The sequence below is a fragment of the Schistocerca gregaria genome, chromosome 5 (genome assembly GCF_023897955.1).
Source record: "Schistocerca gregaria isolate iqSchGreg1 chromosome 5, iqSchGreg1.2, whole genome shotgun sequence".
Classification (NCBI taxonomy): Eukaryota; Metazoa; Arthropoda; class Insecta; order Orthoptera; family Acrididae; genus Schistocerca; species Schistocerca gregaria.
Genome location: NC_064924.1, coordinates 427,170,873 through 427,192,028, shown reverse-complemented (window position 1 = coordinate 427,192,028; position 21,156 = coordinate 427,170,873). Strand labels below are relative to the sequence as shown.

The window sequence follows — 21,156 nt, the reverse complement described above, 5'->3', positions numbered from 1 at the left end:
TTCCTCATTGTTCTAAATGTACAATCATTTAATCTCTTTCTTCTGTTGATCACCAGTTCTGTGTCATACTTTGTATATTCACATTTTCATGTGGCCAAACAGATCAAGTTTTATTTTTATTTTGCAGGATCCCAAATTAAATTTTCATTGTTCTGCACTTTTATATGAGGGCTATCCAGTAAGTAACAGAAGTTTTGAAATAAAAAATAATAAAATGGAAAAAGCAAATTTCACTATACACATTTTAAAGGAACACACTTAACCTATTTCTCTACATAATCACCATTTGAATTGAGGCAATTATCGTATTTGGCACAAGTTTCTCAGTAATGTCTCTGTAGAAATCTGTTACCTACGATTGCAACTGCTGGTAACCGGCATGTTGTTCAGTGTCAGTATCAAAGTGCTGTGCAGCAGGCTATGTCTTCATTGCTGGGAAGAGATGGTAATTGCTCAGCACCAAATCTGGGCTTTGTAGTGGATGATCAAACATGTCCCACCTAAAATGATATAGGAGCTTTTGGGTATGATTGGCCATATGTGGATGTGCTTTATTGTGATAAAACAAAGCATTTGTACTGAATTTTCCCTGATACTTGTTTTGTATAGCCCACCTTAACTTTGTCAGTGTTTGATAATAACTGTCTTGAGTTGATTGTTGTGCTACATTCAAGGAAATAAATGAGAATCTCTCTCCTAGAATCTCAAAACATGGTAGTCTTGATCTTTCTTGCTGACAGTGTTTGTAAACACTTCTTTTGTTTCTTAGGAGAATTTGTGTGTCCCCATTCCATCGATTGCCTTTTTGCTTCACAACTGACATGCTTCACTCAAGTCTCATCCACGGACACAATAAGATGTATATTTTTTTAATCATTTTTCTTGTAATCTGTTTTTTGTGGTCTTCAGTTATGATTTTGAGAACCCATCTAGGAATGAACTCTGTGAAATTTGAAGGAACTGTTGTAAAATTTTTGTATTTGTAAAACACTGATTTTTATGAATGTTATTGTTGACTTTCACCCATAGTTTATTAGTCACAAGGCTAGGCCTACCCCTGTGGTCTTCATCTTGAACATTGACATGGCCATTTTTAAAATCAATGCACTAACACCATACTCGGCCTTCACTCATTATACATTTTCCATACACACCACAAAGATCATGATAAATTTCAATAGGTTTGCAGTTTTTTGTCAACAAAATCCTATTTACAGATCATACAAGTGGCAGGTTTTCTATTGCAGCACACATTTCAACATGTTACAGAAAACAAAGTAGCAGAGACACAGACCAGACACTACCCTCTCTGGTTGCATACTGAGTGTAGAATGTTATGGCACCAAGAAGGCCGCTGTGTCCCAGCCCACTACAGTGGTAGAACAAACCATCTGTTACTTTCTGCATATCCCTTGTAACAGTCCCAATTTTGTTATGATTTCTTCTTATTTTATAAGGTTGGAGATCCACAATATTCATATACCTGGTTTTTCACTTTAACTGTGCATGTAATACATAAAAGACATTTGGATGTGGCTTGTGTCCCACCACAAATGTTATTCTGCATATCTTGACAAATTTTGAACTTCTTGACTTAGTTTCCTTCAATTTTTTATGGGTCTTTACTAACACAAAATTGCAAATATTTTTTTTATTTTCTTGTCATTTCTATCTTTTCTTTCTTTACAAAAAATGATATGCTTTTCTCCTCCATTTTCCCATATTCTTCAGCTAATTTGTTGTTGTTTATAACTTCTGTACTATTTGCAAATGCTCCTATTATTCCAATGATGTATTTATGTCCTTAGTGTTACCACTTTCCATTTTCCAACTCGTTCTTTCTTCACATTCCACATCCACTTCTGTTTTCACATCATGGACATTTTCTTATGGCTTATACTTTGCTCTTCCATACTATCTCTTAATGGTTTTAGTTGATTTCAGATCTATTCATCACACTTCTAGATTTCTTTCTTTTCTCTCAACTTTTTATTCAGTTTTGTTTGATTTATGTTATTATCTGTACATTTTTTCATCAGCTTCATTTACATTCTTTTCTACAAGTTCTCTATCCTATTTGTCAAATATTGCCTATTTCCTAATCTTGTTTTTGGCATTTCAGCATATGTGACCTCACTACCATCCTGCTTTGCCTCCAGGTTTTAAGAGAATGGCTAGTTGAATAGCCCTAATTTCACCCTTTCATAGCCATAATTTCGCTCTTCCCAGTAACTAATTTAATTTTTCCAAGGCCTAATTAACTTGGATAATATTTTTTATTAAAGTATGCCCATATTCAAAAGTACTTGCATTATTTGAGCTCCTCAGCTTGTTAAGTCTCAGGTTTGACTTCATACTTCTATTGCCCTATTTTTTCTGCATTGGGTAGTGTCTTTGTTTATCTAGCACTAATTAAGATTTTGAATCAGTTAACAAAATTTTGAGCGGTTCTTGGTGCTTCAGTTCGGAACTGCGCGGCCATTAGGTCGCAGGTTTGGCATGGATGTATGTGATGTCCTTAAGTTAGTTAAGTTTAAGTAGTTCTCAGTTGTAGGGGACTGATGACCTCAGATGTTAAGTCTCATAGTGCTCAGAGCCATTTGAACCATTTTTTTGAACAAAGTTGTGAACATGTAAATTTTACATAAAGGTAGGGAATCTGCTGTGCAGGCATACAGTGTGTTAATCTTAAGATTTAATACTTTCCCAACAAGTTGTAATCTATATAAACCAGTTTATTGTTGGAAGAAATATATGGTACAACATGTCTGACTATTGCCCTTGCAATTTTATTAACTAATATATAATCACTGAAATCATAAAATATATTCCACCAATCTTTATACATTCCACCCAACCCAAAAATCTTAATTTTGGGCTGGGCAGTCATCAAAGTAACATTATGTAGTAAGTCACTTTTTGTTAATTCTTTTGTGAGAGTCCACATTGAGCAAGCACACAATTAACAACTATAAGAACATTTACTGCTTGGAAATTGGCATGCTAACATCTATGAAAAAGTCTGTGAGTTTCAATAACTTGATTAATATCTCTAACAAAGTTTGTGACTGTCTAGCCTACTGCTCATGTCATCATATTGTCTTCACTAGAATGTACTAAAAGTGCTAGATTATTTGTTTTTGATGGACAGATATGTGTGTGGGACTCGCCTATGGTGTTGTAACTTTCATGTGAACTTGTAATTGAGAAACAGTTATGCCCACAAACTTTGATGAATTGGTAATGAGATAAACATTTTCGAGTGTGAATTCCATAAGTGCCAATAACAAACTAGGATTTGGGAGAGTGAAAGAAGTGTGGTCAGTATTAAAGGACTTTGACAAGAGACGAAAGCCAAATCCAATCTACAACTGGCAGCACCAAAAGAATGGGAAGAATATTTCCAGAAGTTATTAAGGAGAAGAGAAAAAAAAGGAACAGGAAAGAAAAGGAACTGGAAGGGGAGGAGATCCTAATTTTACAAAGTGAGGTGAGTAAGGTGTTAAGAACAGGAAATTATGGTAAATCACCTGGACCAGTCAAATCAATCTGGAGTTCTTAAAATATGGTGGTGACAAAACTGTGAAACTAATAGCATGGTTATTCAATAAAATATTACATGGAGATTCACTTCCCAAGAAATTGAAGTTGCGCTACATTAATACCATATTTAAGAGAAGGGGTCACAAAATTTGCTAGAACTGTCGCAAAATTTGCTAGAACCAACAAGAATATGTGTTATAAACACAGTAAACAGAATGTATGGGAAAATAATTAAGAATAAGCTGGAAATAAATTTTGAAACCCAGGAAGAACAATGTGGCTTCACAGCTGGTAGATCATGTGTAGACCTTATTTTCACATTATGACAGATCTTAGAGAAACATAGGGAAAGATCAAAAAACATAGAATTAATATTCATAGATCTAAAAAAAGTGTATGATACTGTCCCTAGAAAACTACTTTGGAGAGCATTACAAGGGTGAACATAAAGGGTCATTTAATTAAAATAATACAAGAAATATATAAAGATAACATATGTCAAGTGAAAATTGGTAGTACACTTGCACAGAAATTTAGAACAAGCAAGGGATTACAAGGCTACCCCAAGTCACCAACATTATTTAAAATCTATATTAAAAACAAAGATTCCAAGACTTACCAAGCGGGAAAGCGCCGGCAGACAGGCACATGAACAAAACACACAAACACACACACAGAATTACGAGCTTTCGCAACTGGCAGTTGCTTCGTCAGGAAAGAGGGAAGGAGAGGGAAAAATGAAAGGATGTGGGTTTTAAGGGAGAGGGTAAGGAATCATTCCAATCCCGGGAGCGGAAAGACTTCCCTTAGGGGAAAAAAAGGACAGGTGTACACTCGCACACACACACACACACACATCATCATTATTATCATTATTTAAAATCTATATAGATGTAAGTCTTAAGACATGGTCTCATAAATGCAATGGAATGGGGCTAGAAATTAAAGATGGAATTTATTTACATCACCTACTTTTGCTGCTGATCAAGTAGTTATAGCACAAGATGGGCAGGATGCAGATAATATTTGTAACCAGTTAGCAATGGAATACAGAAACTGGGGATTGAAGAGTAATTATCAGAAAACAGAATACCTCACTAATGATCCGGATGGCGTACACATAGAGGGAAAGAAAATTAAGAAGGTTAGTACTTTCTGTTATGTGGAATCATCAGAGGGAGAAACTAACAAAAGAATTGGCCGTGGGATGAAGGTTATTGGGTTGCTCAACTCAATCTTGTGGAGCAGAAATGTAATAAATCGAACCAAAAGCATCATATATAAATTGGAATTAGAGAGCTTAGTTATGTATGGAGTGGAGAGATACTAGAAATCATAGCTATGTATGGAGTGGAGACTAGAGCTACTAATTTGAAACATGTAAAAAACTGCAGGCAGCAGAAAAGGACTTATGTAGAAGATCAACAAGAATTTTCTGGAGAGGAGAAAATAAGAAATGATGAAATAATAAAGAGCATGGAAGAAAGAGGAAGAATGCATGTCACAATGGATAGAAGGAAGTTACAATGATACAAGCATGTAAGAAGAGCGGAGGAAGTAAGAATACCAAAAATGCTACTGGACTTGGAACTGGATAGAAAGAAGAGAAGAGGTCTCCTTATGACCACCTGGCTCCAAAATGTGTAATTAACAATGAGAAGACTTAGTGTAGATGAAGAAGATAAATAAGATTGAAATGCGTGGAGGGATATCTTGAGGAGGTAAATTAAGATCTTATGTAACATATGTAATAATTTCTGGGTATTTGTTATATTGGAGAAAAACCTTTGTAAAGGGGAAAATTTCAATAATTAAAAAATAAAAATTCCGTAAGCACATAATCAGCAATTTGTGAAAATTATGTGTTGGTAAAGTTAGTTATGAACTTGTTCTATAACTCCCATTGGGTTATTTTACTATCTCCTGATATCAATAATTAGGTTTACTTGCTTGAGTTATTCAGTGATAAGATACAAACTAATAATTGCTTCAGTTACTTTATTAAGAACTGATCATCACTCATGATAAAAACAAACCTGGCAATAGGTTAAAGTGTTGGTGTTGTGTTCATAATTATAGAACTTAGTTAGAACATCCATACAAGCTTTTTTAGGCTATAAACTTATGGAAAAAAGGACCAGTGAAAAATATCTATAATCAAGTAAGTAATCTTGATGCTATTCAGGAGAAGTTGGCCAGTTGTAAGCACTAGGTTTCAACTTCTCCCTTTTTTCATCATTGTACAACACAAACATGTCACCACACTATAACTGACTGGCTTAAACTGACCTGTAGGATCCCGCAGCCTACAGTGCCATATGTCTCTTTCTTTCTTTAGCATACTACATGAAATAAAATGTTTGTAGTTGGTCTTGTAGGCTTGCTACCATACACAGTTCATCCAAACTCTGCCAGGACTGCTTGTGTGAAATTCAAAACCAAAATGCTATCTCTTTGGCAGGTTGTGGTGTTATGAACCTTGAAGTTTCAACAACAGCTACCTAGAAGATCTGAGCACTAGCATCCCTACTGTAGGCATACTGACCATGAATTTAACACTACATGTCTGACGTTCATAGAAAAATGGCAGCGGAGCCGTGGGGCAATGTCAAGTTTAGTGTTAGGTTCTGTGTTTGTGGACATTATGAATTCATCAGATTTGGCCTGAACTTGGAGAGATAGGTTCCTGATGGCTTTTTCTCTACAGCCCTCCAGCCCATAAAGTGAAGATTGTGCATGAGCATTTGGACAGAAAATGGATCACAGTGCTGGATCACCCACTGTATTCACCATTTCTGGCCCCAGTTGACTTCTGGTTGTGCCCCAAGTTGAAGTTGGCAGTGAAAGGACAGTGTTATGATGCATTTAAAGACATCCAAGAAAATTGTACTGCAGTACTAAATGACTACAATGACTGTTTTAAACACGAACATAATCCAGGACTGTTATTTTTTATAGCCACAGTCCTAAGGGAACTGGGATATGCTGTGTAGAATTTTGAATGTTTGTAATCAAAACTGAAATATTCAGTATTAGCATTCATTAATAAAAATGAAAATAACTTCTAACTCATTTCACTAATTTCACTGTTTCAATGCCTGTGAGCGAGAAGCCTTTGGTAGAACATAGATCCACCATTCTGACACATTACTGACATTTCATGTCAGACCTCATAATGTATACATCTGCTCCCTAAAGTCATATGCTGATCATCAAACTTAAACAACCATATTCATTATTATGAGACCACAAAAAAGTATAAATTTTGTAGAGAAATTCTTCGGATATTCTTATTTCATAAAAGTATGTTACATTAATTTAATTTATGCAGTAGTTTGTCCCAAAAGATTAAATGAATATACCAGTTGTTTGGATTCAGTCGCGAATAAAGTATATAATCACAGCATACCACCACTACAAAACTGACAATTGTGTGGATATTCAGCATTAAGTAAACATATCTCTCCTTGGAATTTACTGTGCAATATTTACCTATGAATGTTAAGTATATTTCAAAACCCCATGCTTTTATGACACTTTACAAGATCCTCATTAATCCTGTTCTGTGTTTCTGAGTTAAGTGTCCTGTTACTGATGGCACTGACTCATTTAATTATACATAATTTATAATGCCTGTACCTGCACCAGAACTGAAAACAGATAGAGAACTCCGAGCAAGCAACAGTGATTGTGATAATGTAGTGTGGTGTATGGTGGCCTGTATAATGATATGTAATTATCATCTTCTTATTCTTGTTCTTTGCCATTTCCTGTTTCTCTACACTGTCAGCACTGTTATATGGATTCTAGCATTTTTAGTAAAAATTAGTGTCTTGGTGCCACCACATCCCCACAGGATGAACTTTGTGTATGCCACCTGTCTGCCTCTAGAGTTAGTCATATGCTAAAATGTGAAAACACTTTCCAGATGTTTGCATATCATGTATCTGAGATAGGATTTGAGTACAAGACCAGTATTTACTTTGTTGGATGTCAGAAATTCTCTAAAAATGATGTCCAGGCTAGCTGGCTCACCAGCCCCCATAATTAATCAGTAAGGTGGGTTCAATCTCAGGCAGGCTCACATCCCTGAATCCTGGAAGTAGTGTGTTGACACAGCTCTGTGGGTGGGTAGTGACATATAGTTATATTCTGTATATACAGATATACTGGTTAATATACAATGTCCAACAAAAATAAATAGCAAAACTTTCAGTACAAAATCCTCTCACATAGAAGAAGAAAATACGTTGTGTGGACATGGGTCTAAAAACACTTTATTTCTATGTTATAACTGATTTTCTACAACTCTTCATAGTACATTAACATGAGAAACATGTAGTAACAGAACATAGCAGCAGACTACACAAAACACGTTCTTTCATCAACTGTTCTTGGTTATATATGATTAAAATGTGATTATTAGAATCACCATGAATGTTTTGTGTTCCTTTTCACGTTGACATGTGATTTACTCCATTGCATTACTTACATGTAGTGTCAATTGTTTAAGTGATAATTATGAACAAGGTGAGAACATAACTGTTTATTAGTGTTCAGCATGGATAGTGGGAGGTTGACCAATTTCTTGCTCCACATTCTTCAGACTTAACCCACTAAAATTTTATTTTTGTCATCATGTAAAAGCTCTTACACCTCAAATCTCAGATGAAGATGCAGAGTCTTCATACCCATATTGTGGAAGATTGTGAATCCATAAACATTACTCCAGGGATCCATCAGCCGATCCAGGATCCATTATAACAGGCTAATGCATGAATCTATGCTAACAGAGGGCAGTACAAACATTTCATATAAGGAATACTATATTGTGATATACTTAAATGTTCTGTTCTTGTGTATGTCTCATGGTTAGTGTACTATGAAGACTTGCTGAGGATGATTCCTAACATGGCAGTAGAGCATTTGCAGTCCTTTCTCTACATATATATAAATTCTTCTTCATTATGTGTGGAGTATATTTGGAAAGCCTGGCTGTACTTTCTTTGTTACAACTTGCATATTTTATAAATGTGAGAAAATAAATGTCTGTATGTTAACTGTTGATTTTTTTATTGCTATTTCCAATAAAACTGTTCAGATGTGCACTAGGATTCTGCTGATTGATAAGTGAAGCAGCTAATTTTAATTTTGTATTTTGTGTAAAATCTGACAAATTGTACACAAATAACTTAGCATCATGAACTCTAAAGTCCACCTCTGTAGCTGAGTGGTCAGCGTGACAGACTGTCAATCCTGAGGGCACAGGTTCAATTCCCGGAGGGGTCAGAGATTTTCTCCACTCAGGGACTGGATGTTGTGTTGTCCTAATTATCATCATTTCATCCCCATCAATGCGCAAGTCATTGAAGTGGCGTCAAATCTAAAGACTTACACCAGGCGAGCAGTTTACCCGACGGGAGGCCCTCATCACACGCCATTTCATGTTTCATGAACTCTAAATATGCCTTGCTTACAAAAAATATAAACTTCTCTATACTTAAAATAATATTTTATGTCACTGAAGTTATTTTGATGCAGTGCATAACAGGTATTATCTGGGTCACAAAATTTTACTCTGGCCACTAAGTGATTATTGTATTAATGGTGTACCACACTTGCATGACCAGAGGCTTTACTCCATAAGATATAAGAGCAGCTCACATTAATGGGGCGCATCTCAGAGCTAAAATAGAACTCTCAGTGTAGAGAAACATAAAATGTGCCATGTTATTCTTTTTTATAATCTGCGTAAATGAGCTTACAAACTAATTAAAGGCCTTTCAGACACTGTAATGTTTACCTTAGCACATGTATACCTATAAATGGCTCAAACTCAGACATAGCAGACATGTGCAGGGTAATGTCTCAAAGGGCACATTGTTTCACAATAAGTGGCTTAGTACTTACTTCCAAACTAATAACACTGACTCATTTACAAGTTGTGTAAATAAGTACAATTGATTAATTATTTGTTAGATGTAAACTCCCCTGCAAAGTTTCTTTGTGTCCAGACATACAACAGATTGAAGTCAAATGAACACATGGATACTGTGATCAAAATATCCTACAGCTTTTGCACCTGAAAGTATTTTTCACTGTCTTTTATTCAGACCAAAATTCTTGCACATGAATCATATTGTGACTCTCTGCTATGTTTTGGAACAATCTTCTTTGATAAATATTATACTGAGCAGTTCACTGTACAGCTTGAGGAGACCTTTCCAAGGACGTAATGACTTCTATACTTAACAGGCCCCTACAATTAGTTTTGAGCATTGTTCATGGCAAATAGTAAGTCAGTAAATGTCCAGCTATGACATATATGATGTAGTTAAGTGTCAGGGTGATGGATTTTAATGTCTGGGGTCAATCCTCAGTTAGTCTACTGATTTTTTCTGTCACTTGTCTCTTCATTTGCATGTGAGAATGGTTAACTGTTGGCCCACTTGCAACTGAATCAGTTTGAAAGTCTAAGGAAGGGTAGGCCATACCATCTCCAACAGGACCATGCCGGGTAAAGCAATGTGATGTTGAATCAGACCTTGTTGTAGAAGCTTTATCTTTCACAGTCATGAACAAGATTTTAAAATATTGTTAGTTTGAGTGCTGTGTCCCCCTATGCTGAGGAAAAAGAAGTATATTGTCCACAGACATAGTCAGGCAAACTGCAAAATAAGAATATTATGAAAAAGAAAGTTGCTACTCACCATCTAGCGGAGATGCTCAACTGCGATCTAAGGCAACTGAAACGAGACTGCGAGCAGCAGCACCAGTGCATGATGGGAGTGGCAATTGGGTGGGGGAATGTAGGAGGCTGGGGTGGGGAGGGGGAGGGATAGTATGGTGGGGTGGCAGACAGTGAAGTGCTGCAGGTTAGATGGTGGGCAGGGGAGAGTTGTGTGTGTGTGGGGGGGGGGGGGGGGGGGGAAAGTTGTGGAAAAGGAGAGAACTAAAAAGACTTGGTGTGATGGTGGAATGACGGCTGTGTAATACTGGAATGGGAACAGGGTAGAGGCTGGATGGGTGAGTACAGTGACAGGTTGAGGCCAGGAGGGTTATGGGAACATAAGATGTATTGCAGGGAAGGATCCATATGGCATAGGCTGTGAAGTAGTCACTGAAATGAAGGATATAATGTTTGGCAGCATGTTAAGCAGCAGGGTGGTCAACTTGTTTCTTTGCCACACTTTGTCCGTGGCCATTCATGCCATTCATGCCTACATAGAATGCAGCACAGTGGTTACAGCTTAGCTTGTAGATCATATGACTGGTTTCACAGGTAGTCGTGCCTTTGATGGTATGGTGATGTTAGTGATCAGACTGGAGTAGGTGGTTGTGGGAGGATGTATGTGACAGGTCTTGCATATAGGTCTACTACAGGTGTGTGACCCATGAAGTAAAGTACTGGGAGCAGGGGTTGTGTAAGGATGGACGAGTATATTGTGTAGAGTTGGTGGACTGCGGAATATTACTGTGAGAGGGCTGGGATGGACAGCGAGCAGGAAGTTTCTCAGTTCAGGGCACAACAAGAGGCAATTGTAACCCTGGTGGAGAATGTAATTTAGTTGCTCCAGTCCAGGGTGGTCCTGAGTTATGAGGGGAATGCTCCTCTGTGGCCAGATGGTGGGACTTTGGGGGGTGGTGTGAGACTGGAAGGATAAGGTATGGGAGATTTGTTTTTGTACAAGGTTGGAAGGTGAAGGCTTCAGTGGGACCCTTGGCATATTTTGAGAGGGACTGCTCATCACTGCAGATGCTATGACCCTTGGTTGCTAGGCTGTATGGAAGGAAATTCTCAGTATGGGATGGGTGGCAGATGTCGAAGTGGAGATATTGCTGGTGGTTAGCCGTTTTGATATGGACGGAGGTACTGATGTAGCCATCTTTGAGGTGGAGGTCAACATCTAGAAAGGTGGCTTGAGGGTTTGAGTAGAACCAGGTGAAGCAAATGGGGGAGCAGTTGCTGAGGTCCTGGAGAAATGTGGATAGGGTGTCCTCACCTTCGATCCAGATAGTGTCATCTATGAATCTGAACCAGATGCGGGGTTTAGGATTCTGGATTTTTAGGAAGGATTCCTCTAGGTGGTTCAAGAATAGGTTGACATAGGATGGTGCCATGCGGGTGCCCATATTCGTACCTCGGATTTGTTCATAGGTAATGCCTTCGAAGGAGAAGTAATTGTGGATGAGGATATATTTGGTCACGGTGACTATGAAGGAGGTTGTTGGTTTGGAATCCATCAGGCCTTGGGAAAGGTAGTGTTCAATAATGGTAAGGCCATGGGAATTAGGAATGTTAGTGTACATGGAGGTGGCATCAGTAGTGACGAGCAGGGCTCCGTGTGGTAAAGTTGGTGGAGGAAATGGTTGGTATCTTTTATATAGGAGGGTAGGTTCCAGGTGATAGGTTGAAGGTGTTGGTCTACGAGAGCAGAGATTCCCTCGGTGGGGGCACTGTAACAGGCCACAATGAGGTGTCCTGGGTGATTAGGTTTATGGACTTTAGGAAGCATGTAGAAGGTAGGAGTGCAGGGAGTGGTAGGGGTGAGTAGAGAGATGGAATCCAGGGAGAGGTTCTGGGGTTGTCCTAAGAATGTGAATAGTGACTGGAGATTCTGTTGGATTTCGGGAATGTGGTCACTGTGGCAGGGTTTGTAGATGGAAGTATCTGACAGCTGGTGGAGTACTTCCACTAGGTAATCCTTACGGTTCAAAACAACAGTGGTGGAGCCTTGTCCACAGCTAGGATTATAAGGTTGGAATCAGTTTTTAGATGGTGGACAGGGGTTCTTTCTGCGGGTGTAAGATTAGTTAGCATGTTGAGGGATTTGGAGAATGATGGTGAGACAAGGTCCAAAATAAATTAACATCTCAACTTATTAGTCATATCTTTAAATTTCTTGGATATTCAAATTCAGAGGTCGGTATGCTCTGTTGTACCTGCATGAAACAATGTTTGTTTTGGAGAAGCCTCCACCCCTGTAGTATATAACAACTGTTTTCTTCCAATAATAGTGACTCATATAATGACTAAGTTTGAAGACATGGAGATAAACAGCAGGTCGGTAGTATAATTATAAAAGAAGCTATTCATTTTCTAAATAGTGGCTTTGGTGCTATATTTGTATGGTGACAAGTGTAAATAAGGTATAACAGATCTCTTTATGAAAAACATAAGCCTGTCATTACAACTACATCTCTGTATTGGAGTATGTCATGTCTTGAAACACATCGTATTTGGTTCTCTCTTATGATATGATCACAAGAAGTTATGTATGGATTATGTAAAAAAAACTGGTCCTTAATGATGATAAAGACAACGGTCATGTCGGTGTGGGTGCACAAGAGCAAGGTCTTTGGTGCCCGTACTAAAATTTCATGATATGAGTATGGTTAGTCATTCCACATATTTATAGGTTAAAATTTCCCCCTTCTCCTAGATGAATCAGCAGGAAAGTCTTTAATTCCACACAAAAATGAATTATTAATCTTAAATAAGTTCAGAAAACATATGTATATATTGTCATAAACATACTACAAAGAATCATTGAAGAATATACTGCTCTTAACCAAGTTGAAATTGTTCATTCAAAAGATGTTGAACGTGTGTTTGTATTGATGAGCTTTGTTTACTGCCTATAAATAATTTGACTGTAATCAGTATTATGAGAAGAAAAGTTGCCACTCACCATATAGTCGAGATGCTGAGTTGCAGATAGACAAAATAATAAGCCTTTTCATAATATTGTTACATTCCATCCTGGATTTTCAATTGTTTGATTTTTGTCTGTAATCAACATTCTTTGTTAAAACAGGCAGTTCAGCACTAAGTCTCAGTGTTGAGATAACATCATATGCTGTATTATCTTTGCTCAAGATTGGTGGAGAAGATAATTACATAAATGCCCTTAAAGCCATAAGGTGGCTGTCGCTACATAGAAATATAAATGGAGGTTTTATATCTACACAGGTTAGTTCTGTATGTTGTATTTTTATGTGACTTAATTTGTTTGCTTTAATGTCAGATGCAAAAAATTGATATAAGTTGTTACTACAGTATACCAGAATACAGTTATTAGGTGCGATACAACTGAAGATGTGGAGGATATGGGGATTAGTCCACAGTTCATGGTCTAATGGCTAGCATTGCTGCTTTTGGATCAGGGGTCCTGGGTTTGATTTCCAGCCGGGGTTGGGGATTTTCTTGGCCTGCGGACTGGGTGTTTGTGTTGTCCTCATCATTTCATCCTCCTCCTCCTCCTCCTCCTCCTCCTCCCCCTCCCCCTCCCCCTCCTCCTCCTCATCATCATCATCACCGTCCTCATTCATGACAGTGGCTTGATTGGACTGTGTAACCAAAAACTGGAACTGTGTAAAACATGGGACGTTGTACTGGCACTGATGACCTTGTAGTTGAGCGCCCCACAAACCAAACATCATCATATGGGGACTAAATGTAGAAAATATGAATACACATTCACAAAAACTAGCTGTACTGAGCCTAGGAACAGTCTTGTGTAACCATTGTGAATTAGGTCCAAAAGGGTGTAAGATTAGAAATATTGCAGTTGAAGCAGTGGGACCCCTTGGTGTGCTGAGCGCATTGGACACTGTTTGTTACTGACTAGTAATAGTAGTGACATGTCAGATGCTAGATTTAGACTACACTCAATGTCTGTGATACAGCACTTGGAATATTTGTTCTTGCACTGCTTCAGAAATAACTACTGAGCAGTTGTCAGTCTCTGACCACAAGAGAATAACACCCTCTTTTGTTTTTTTATCATGAACTGATGTTAACAAATCTGTAAACTGGTGGTGAGGCTACTGTTTGCCTGTGTTCTGGCAGCCTTACTTATCCTTCTGTACTCACATATCTGCTACAGAAGTATGTGATTTTCTCATTATTAGATATGTGAGATCTGCTGAGACAGATCTGGTGAGATTTTCTGCTGTCACAGAGACTGAATGTGAGCAGTTTTCATGAGCTAGATATTTCACCTTCTGTTTTAGAAGTAGCCTCAGTGGTCTGAGTGTTTGCTCCTACTTCATCCTGCTGTGGATTTGGCAGCATTAGTGCCTCTCATTGCACTGCTTCAAGAGGAGCACATTGAATGATTGTGTCTCCAATTAGCAAATAAGTGATGGTGATTTGAACTTACAAAATTGCATTTTATGCTGCAGCTGTGTAACTTAGCCACACGCTAAATGTAAGCCCGAGTGCCTTTCTAAGTCTGCAGGAAAGTATGTTGCAGAGCTGCTACAGAAATTTCTTAGTCAAAGTACTGAGGAAGTTTTGCCTTTAACCAAGGACCATCCAATAGCAGAATGCATGTGAATCCAGCTTGAGTGACTGCCGATGCCTGTGGACAAAGGTGGGCCCGGCATGGACAGTCAGTAAGCTGGGCTGTAGCCTATGCATTTGTATGACTCAACCAAGTACCTGTGGTCAGGATTGGGCAAACAGCTTGCATACACATACTGACAGAATAAGGTGTGAGTATGGTGCAGCTGGATCACCTGGTAGGTGTAGCCTACCCCATTTCACTTCTGCCTGCTCAGTGGGTGAGTTAGCGATGCCTGTTGGTGCTCTTGCCCCTTGGATGAGCTGACGATGCCCTTGCCCCATGGTGAGGGGGGGGGCAGTGTTAGAACAGCTTGGTGTAATACCTCAATGGGAAACAGTTTTTTAAATATTGGGCAAAATCAAACAGTGAAAAGTACAGTATTGTATAATGACAATATTATGAGAAGCCTAGATTTCTACTCACCATGTTGTGGAGATGACGACTCACAGACAGGCACAACAAAAAGGTTGCTAAGCATTTGGCCAAAAGGCCTTCCTCTGAATTGAAAAATTCACACACACACACACACACACACACACACACACACACACACACACACACACACACACAGAGGCAAAAGCAACTCACACCACATGACCACTGCCTCTGGCTTTGGCAAACAGAGGCAGTGGTTATATGGTGCTAGTTGCATTTGTGTGTATGTGTGTTCACATGTTTTCTAATTCAGAAGAAGGCCTTTTGGCTGAAAGCTTACTTGCATTTTTGTTGATCCTGTATGTGACTCAGCATCTCCACTATATTTTAAGTGCTTGGTGCACTTATGATTCTGCTGATGCAGGAAAATAAGTGTTTTCACTGGCTATCTATTACTAAATATACTTAAGAGCATGGGTGAACATTATGAATGTTCATTCCTCAGTCTTTTGTTGCTAACTTGAATTTTGGAAAAGCTGTGCTGATGTTTCATCTTTGTGGGCAGACTGAGGATATGGAATAGGGATCTGCAGGTTCATCAGCTAGCTTGAGTTGTCATATTACACTTTTTTTTATTGAAAGTCAAAGGTGGATGATTGTCATGTAAAAATGTGGGCGTACTTTGCTTTTATTGTTATGTGGACATGATCTATTTCTGGATATAAGTTCCTGTGTAAAATCTTAGTACAGTCCCTGTGTGCAACTGGAATGGTGAAAAACCATGCATGCACAGAGAATAGTAGTGGCACAGCATCACTCACATCATTACTCTTCAAGACTTGTAATTGTAAACAATTTCCAACATACAATCACATTAAGAGTGACTTTAATTCCATCAAACTGACCCATGGACTAATCATTATTGTGGAAGTTCAACAATGGAATATTACAGGCAAAATAACAAATGAGACAAATCTCTTGTGTGAACAATTTTTTTGGAGACATTATATGAATGACAGCCACTAAATGTTCATTCTGCTGATGTACTTACAGGAGTGCCTTAAATGCATGTGTTTGTAAATGAAAACAGAGACAACACTGCTAACTTAGTGAAAATAAATCAGCTAGTTGTCAATGCTACATTAATTGTTGGTTATTAATTCACTTTTAGTTCTCTTTTAAATAAGTGGGGTCTTCAATGTTCTTCTGATTTTTATCTGGCATTGCTGTGTCATGTATACTTTTTATATTTTAGTTGTACAAAAAACGTGTTCACACATAATTTTCGTTACTTTGGCATATGCAATATTCCTGAAACTTCTTATGTCTGACAAATTTATCGTATCTCGTAACTACTAAATTTTCTGAACACTCTTCAGTTATTTTGAGTTATATATTTGACAAACACCCTCTCAACTTTCTGGATCCTTGTGTTATTCTCACTATACAGTATATAAATTTCCCTCGTTGTTCACTGTATACAGCTATATTATCTGTTTTCCAAAATAATTTTTCAGCTAAGAAATGTTACTACTCTCTTCTTATGTTTTTGATTCATTCCTGCACATTTATCCAAAAAACTGAATGAAAGGTTTTGCTTATTTTTATATGATGTGAGATTTTTATCTACCCTGTGTTGTGTTAAAATAATTATGTTTCAGGATACAATTGTTGCACTGGAAGCTCTTGCAAAATTTGCTATGTCAATGCCAGCAAGTGCTACAGATGTTACACTAAGAGTGATGGCAACTGAAATGGATCATAGATTTCATATCAGCAAACAGGACCGAATGTTACAGAAACAACAATACATACCAGTCCTGCCAACAGGAGTTGTTATTGAAGCGTATGGTCATGGGTGTGCATTAGTGCAGGTAACAACATAGCTAAGCTGTATATACAACTTCATTTGAAGTTTGGGATACAGTCTTCTTTGAATAATTTCATATTGAGGAAATTGAATATGTCATAGTAAATTACAGATAAAATGGAAGGTATATACTACTGTGTATTTGAGATACTTGTTACTTTACTACCTTACAATGCTGCTGTGCCACAACTTTTACAGGCCTCACTTCAGTACAATGTGAAAACACCAACTGGCAGTGATGTATTTGAGCTTGATGTGGAAACAGGACCTGTTGCATCTGTAGACTTGTGTACAGTACAAAGACTTGAAGTATGTCTTCGATACAAATTGACACATCAGACATCGAATATGGCAGTTGTGGAAGTTTCCATGGTCACAGGATATGCTCCAAATAGAGCCTCACTACAAAGATTATCAAATGAGAAAACTACAAGTATGTGTGACAACATTAAATTATCATATTAAGTTTAGCTCGTAGTCACACTGATCTCATAAAGCAATTATTTTGATTACAGACTGATATAATTCTCCATACGTAAAACATTAACTTGAATATCATAAATAAAAATGGGGTACGAAAATATTACAGTAATTTCTAAGTTAGTTTCAGTGTAGTTGTAACTCTGTAAAAGATGACCATACAAGAATGAGCATCAAACAGAAACCATTTATGTGCTTTTGTGTTTTTCAGTAGTTTGTACTTTCAGTGAAACTGTGATTTTAATCAAGGCATAGGCCTAATATAGCAGGTTCTTTTAATATTAATATAATTTCTCAGTTAAGTGACTGAAAGTAGAGTTGTAGAATTTGATATTAAATGCATCTCTAAATTCTCAGATTTGTGAACATTGCAAAGTGAAATAGCGAAGCCTGGAAAATTAAAATTTAACCTAAATATTCAGAAGAGACATCATCATCATGAGCCATTTCTATCATTCAACAATGTTGCCTCTCCAAGTACAAATCTCAGGTATGTCTGTTACTACTTCTTCCACAAGCCAGTTTACTCCAGTCATCTTCCATGGCTCTTGTTTTACATCAGTCTGGTGATCTTCCTCGCAGAGTCTCTGTGTTTCCCATGGACTCCATTCCAGCACTGCCTTTTTCATTCTTCAGGATGTCCTTAACATTGGTAATTGATGTGGTGTCTTCTATCTTTTTTCTTCTTTCACTGTAAATCCCAGAGTAGACTTTTCCATGCCTTGCTGTGCTGTTCTATGCTTCTGCTTGTATGTTCTTGAAGTGTCTAGGAATCACATCCATTAGTCAATTGTGGGAGGATGAACCATTTGAAAACCAGTTTTTCCCCCTAGTTTTACTGCCAGGTTTGATCTGGTTGAATGTCTTCCAAATGTTTGTCACCCTAGCTTGAGGCATCAAAATGCATCCGATCTTATGTCTCCCATCATATTTACAAGATTCCCAAGATACATATATTCTATGATAATGTTCAGCAGTGTGTTTTTGAGTTGTAAGTCTTTTGGCAATGATTTATTTATTAGACAAAACTTTTCTATTGTTTGGTGGTACTTTCAATGAAAAGATACCTGACATTCTGAGGTGAGATCTGACACCAATGTCTGTAGTTATTCAGTCATTTGCCAATAGTACAATATCATCTGCAAATCTCAGGTAGTAAAGTCTCTTCCCACAGATTCTAATTCCTTTTTCTTCTCAGTTAAATTTTGATATTGACAGTTCCAGGATGGCAGAGAACACCTTACAAGAGATGGGATAATCTTGTTTCACATCTCTGTAAACTGAAAACAGCCATGTTGATTCCCTGACACTAAAAAAAGCTGTAGAAGTTTTGTGTGTTTGGTACAGAATTTTAACATAGGTCATCTCCACCCTTTGCGTAGCTAAGACTTGCATGACAGCACAATGGCTAACTGAAACAAAGGCCTTTTCAAAAGCTATGAAATCTTTACCATATTTTATGGACCATGAGATGCACTTTTTTCTTTGAAAAATTGCATCCAAAATCAAGATTCATCTTGTATTTGAACTTAAAATAAAAATGTCTAGTGTCTGATGTCAAATTACTGCCAGTCTTAAACATGGTCATATATTTGATGCTGTTGGAAACTTATTTCTGTATGGCAACACTGGACGCAACTGGCAGCAGCAGTACACCAATGCAACAAATGTGAGTTGCTGGGATTCACAAGCTCTCTAACATTGTTTCCCTCACACTTGCTGTCAGAAATACAGAGCACTATCTAGCCTATGATGCACCTTTGAAGTCTATAGTGTCAGTGAATGCATATGATGCGGGCTATAAACTGAAAGTAATAGCATATGCAGAAGAACATGGAAACAGAGCAGCTAAGAGGCATTTCAGTCCTCCAGCAACACAAAAAACCATTCACAATTGGTGGGCTCGTAAAAAGAAAAAGAGAGTCCATAAAACACTGTGCACAGAGGCATCTAGTATTTGTTTGCTTTGCTTATCACTTCCCAGAGAATAAAAATATGATCTAGCACATTGATGATGCTGCAAAATCCAGTGTGCTCAGAAGGTTGAGATGTGTCAAGGATGGGACTGATATGATTTAACTCTGTACAAAGTATGGATGTGGCTTATGGGACAATAGTATTCATGTTGTTAATGTTTCTTTCTTGGGGTTGTGGGGCACTGTTATCATTGCTCTCTTCCATGAGGCTGCAATTAATGCACAGTCAGCAGATGGAAGTAAAGTTTTTTAACAAGTGCAGAATACTTCAAAATATAAACAGACAATGCATCATAATTAGGGGCAATGCCCTTTTTTAAGTGTCAATAGCGTATTTGGCTTGCCAACAAAGTATGTCCAGATAAATTCTTTTCTTATCAGTAAGTCTACCATTGTCTTCATCTATTGTAATAACCTACTTCTGGTCAGTCACGAACTTCTGTTCAGCTTGATTTAAACTTGTGTTGTTCCCTAAAGTTGATCTTAGTTTGGCCTCATACATATTATCAGATTGAATTTTAACTTTCCCTCTCAATTTGAGGAAATTTCTAGTTTTATCACAAAACTTTCTAAATGGACCATTACTCTTATTTGAGCTACCAACTTCTTGTACAGTTGAAAAATTGTTTTTGCCAGACCTTCTTCTGCTGAATCAAATTTTATGAGATTAATAGTGTTTTTCTCCAGTCTTAGAATTTCATACCTGTCTTCCCTTGCCTTTACCTCAGTCCTTGCTGTTACTACTTCATGGTTACATGTTGATGTTATAGTAGATGAGCCAATCTGGCTATGCCAGATTGGGGTTTAGGGAAATAATAATTTGTGAAATCTTTGAAGCTGCCAAGTGAATTGTAGACAGAGACAGAGATGAAGGCGACAGAGATTTATGCCACTCCTACTATTCTAGAAATTTTGAATATTCATGGGTTAAAGGACTGGAAGTGAAAATTGAGGAACAACTAGGCCACGTTAAAATTTTCAAGAAAACAAATTTGAATTGTTCCTTGAAATGAAGTAGAAATAGAATATAGCAGTTCTAGGGGAAGAGTAGTAGAATGGTCTGACTAAATTGAAACTGTATTTGGCAGGAGCAGTGTTGAAAGGAAAATTGAAAATTACAAGCACAACAGAGTTTGATATTTTAGTAATTAAACTGCTGCTGTGGAAGTAATAGTTAATTAGAAGATTAGTTTCAGTATTTTAGCAGTTTTATAAGTGTCAGAATACATGTATTTACAGCAATTAAATGTCAGATATTCATAATATATGTCTTTTAAGAACAACAAAGCTAAGTACTGTTGTATTGTAGTAAAAAAAGCAGTTAATATTTTATAAAGAGCAGTTACAAGGTTTTCATCAATGTAGAATATGTAGTCAAGTGGTTACTATCTTCATGCAAGCCTTTCTGTTTTTCTCCACTCTTCATTGTGTGTGCCAGTTTTGGTGCTTATCTTATCAATCAGATTTTCTCTTGCTCTCATGAAACTTAGTGCACCCATGTCCAGACATTTCCAGAATTGAAAAATAAATGAGGTGGTCACCAGAATCAAACCTAGGGCCT

General features: G+C 37.5%; 1 protein-coding gene across 1 annotated transcript in view; it reads left to right on the top strand.

Annotated features, from left to right (window-relative positions):
* Positions 1-21,156, top strand: part of LOC126273186 (murinoglobulin-2-like) — a 261,930-nt gene that overhangs the window by 181,742 nt on the left and 59,032 nt on the right. The window contains exons 22-24 of the mRNA XM_049976703.1: positions 13,362-13,516; positions 16,931-17,143; positions 17,338-17,572. Coding sequence (XP_049832660.1) covers positions 13,362-13,516; positions 16,931-17,143; positions 17,338-17,572 — 603 coding nt within the window. The remainder of the gene's footprint in view (positions 1-13,361; positions 13,517-16,930; positions 17,144-17,337; positions 17,573-21,156) is intronic.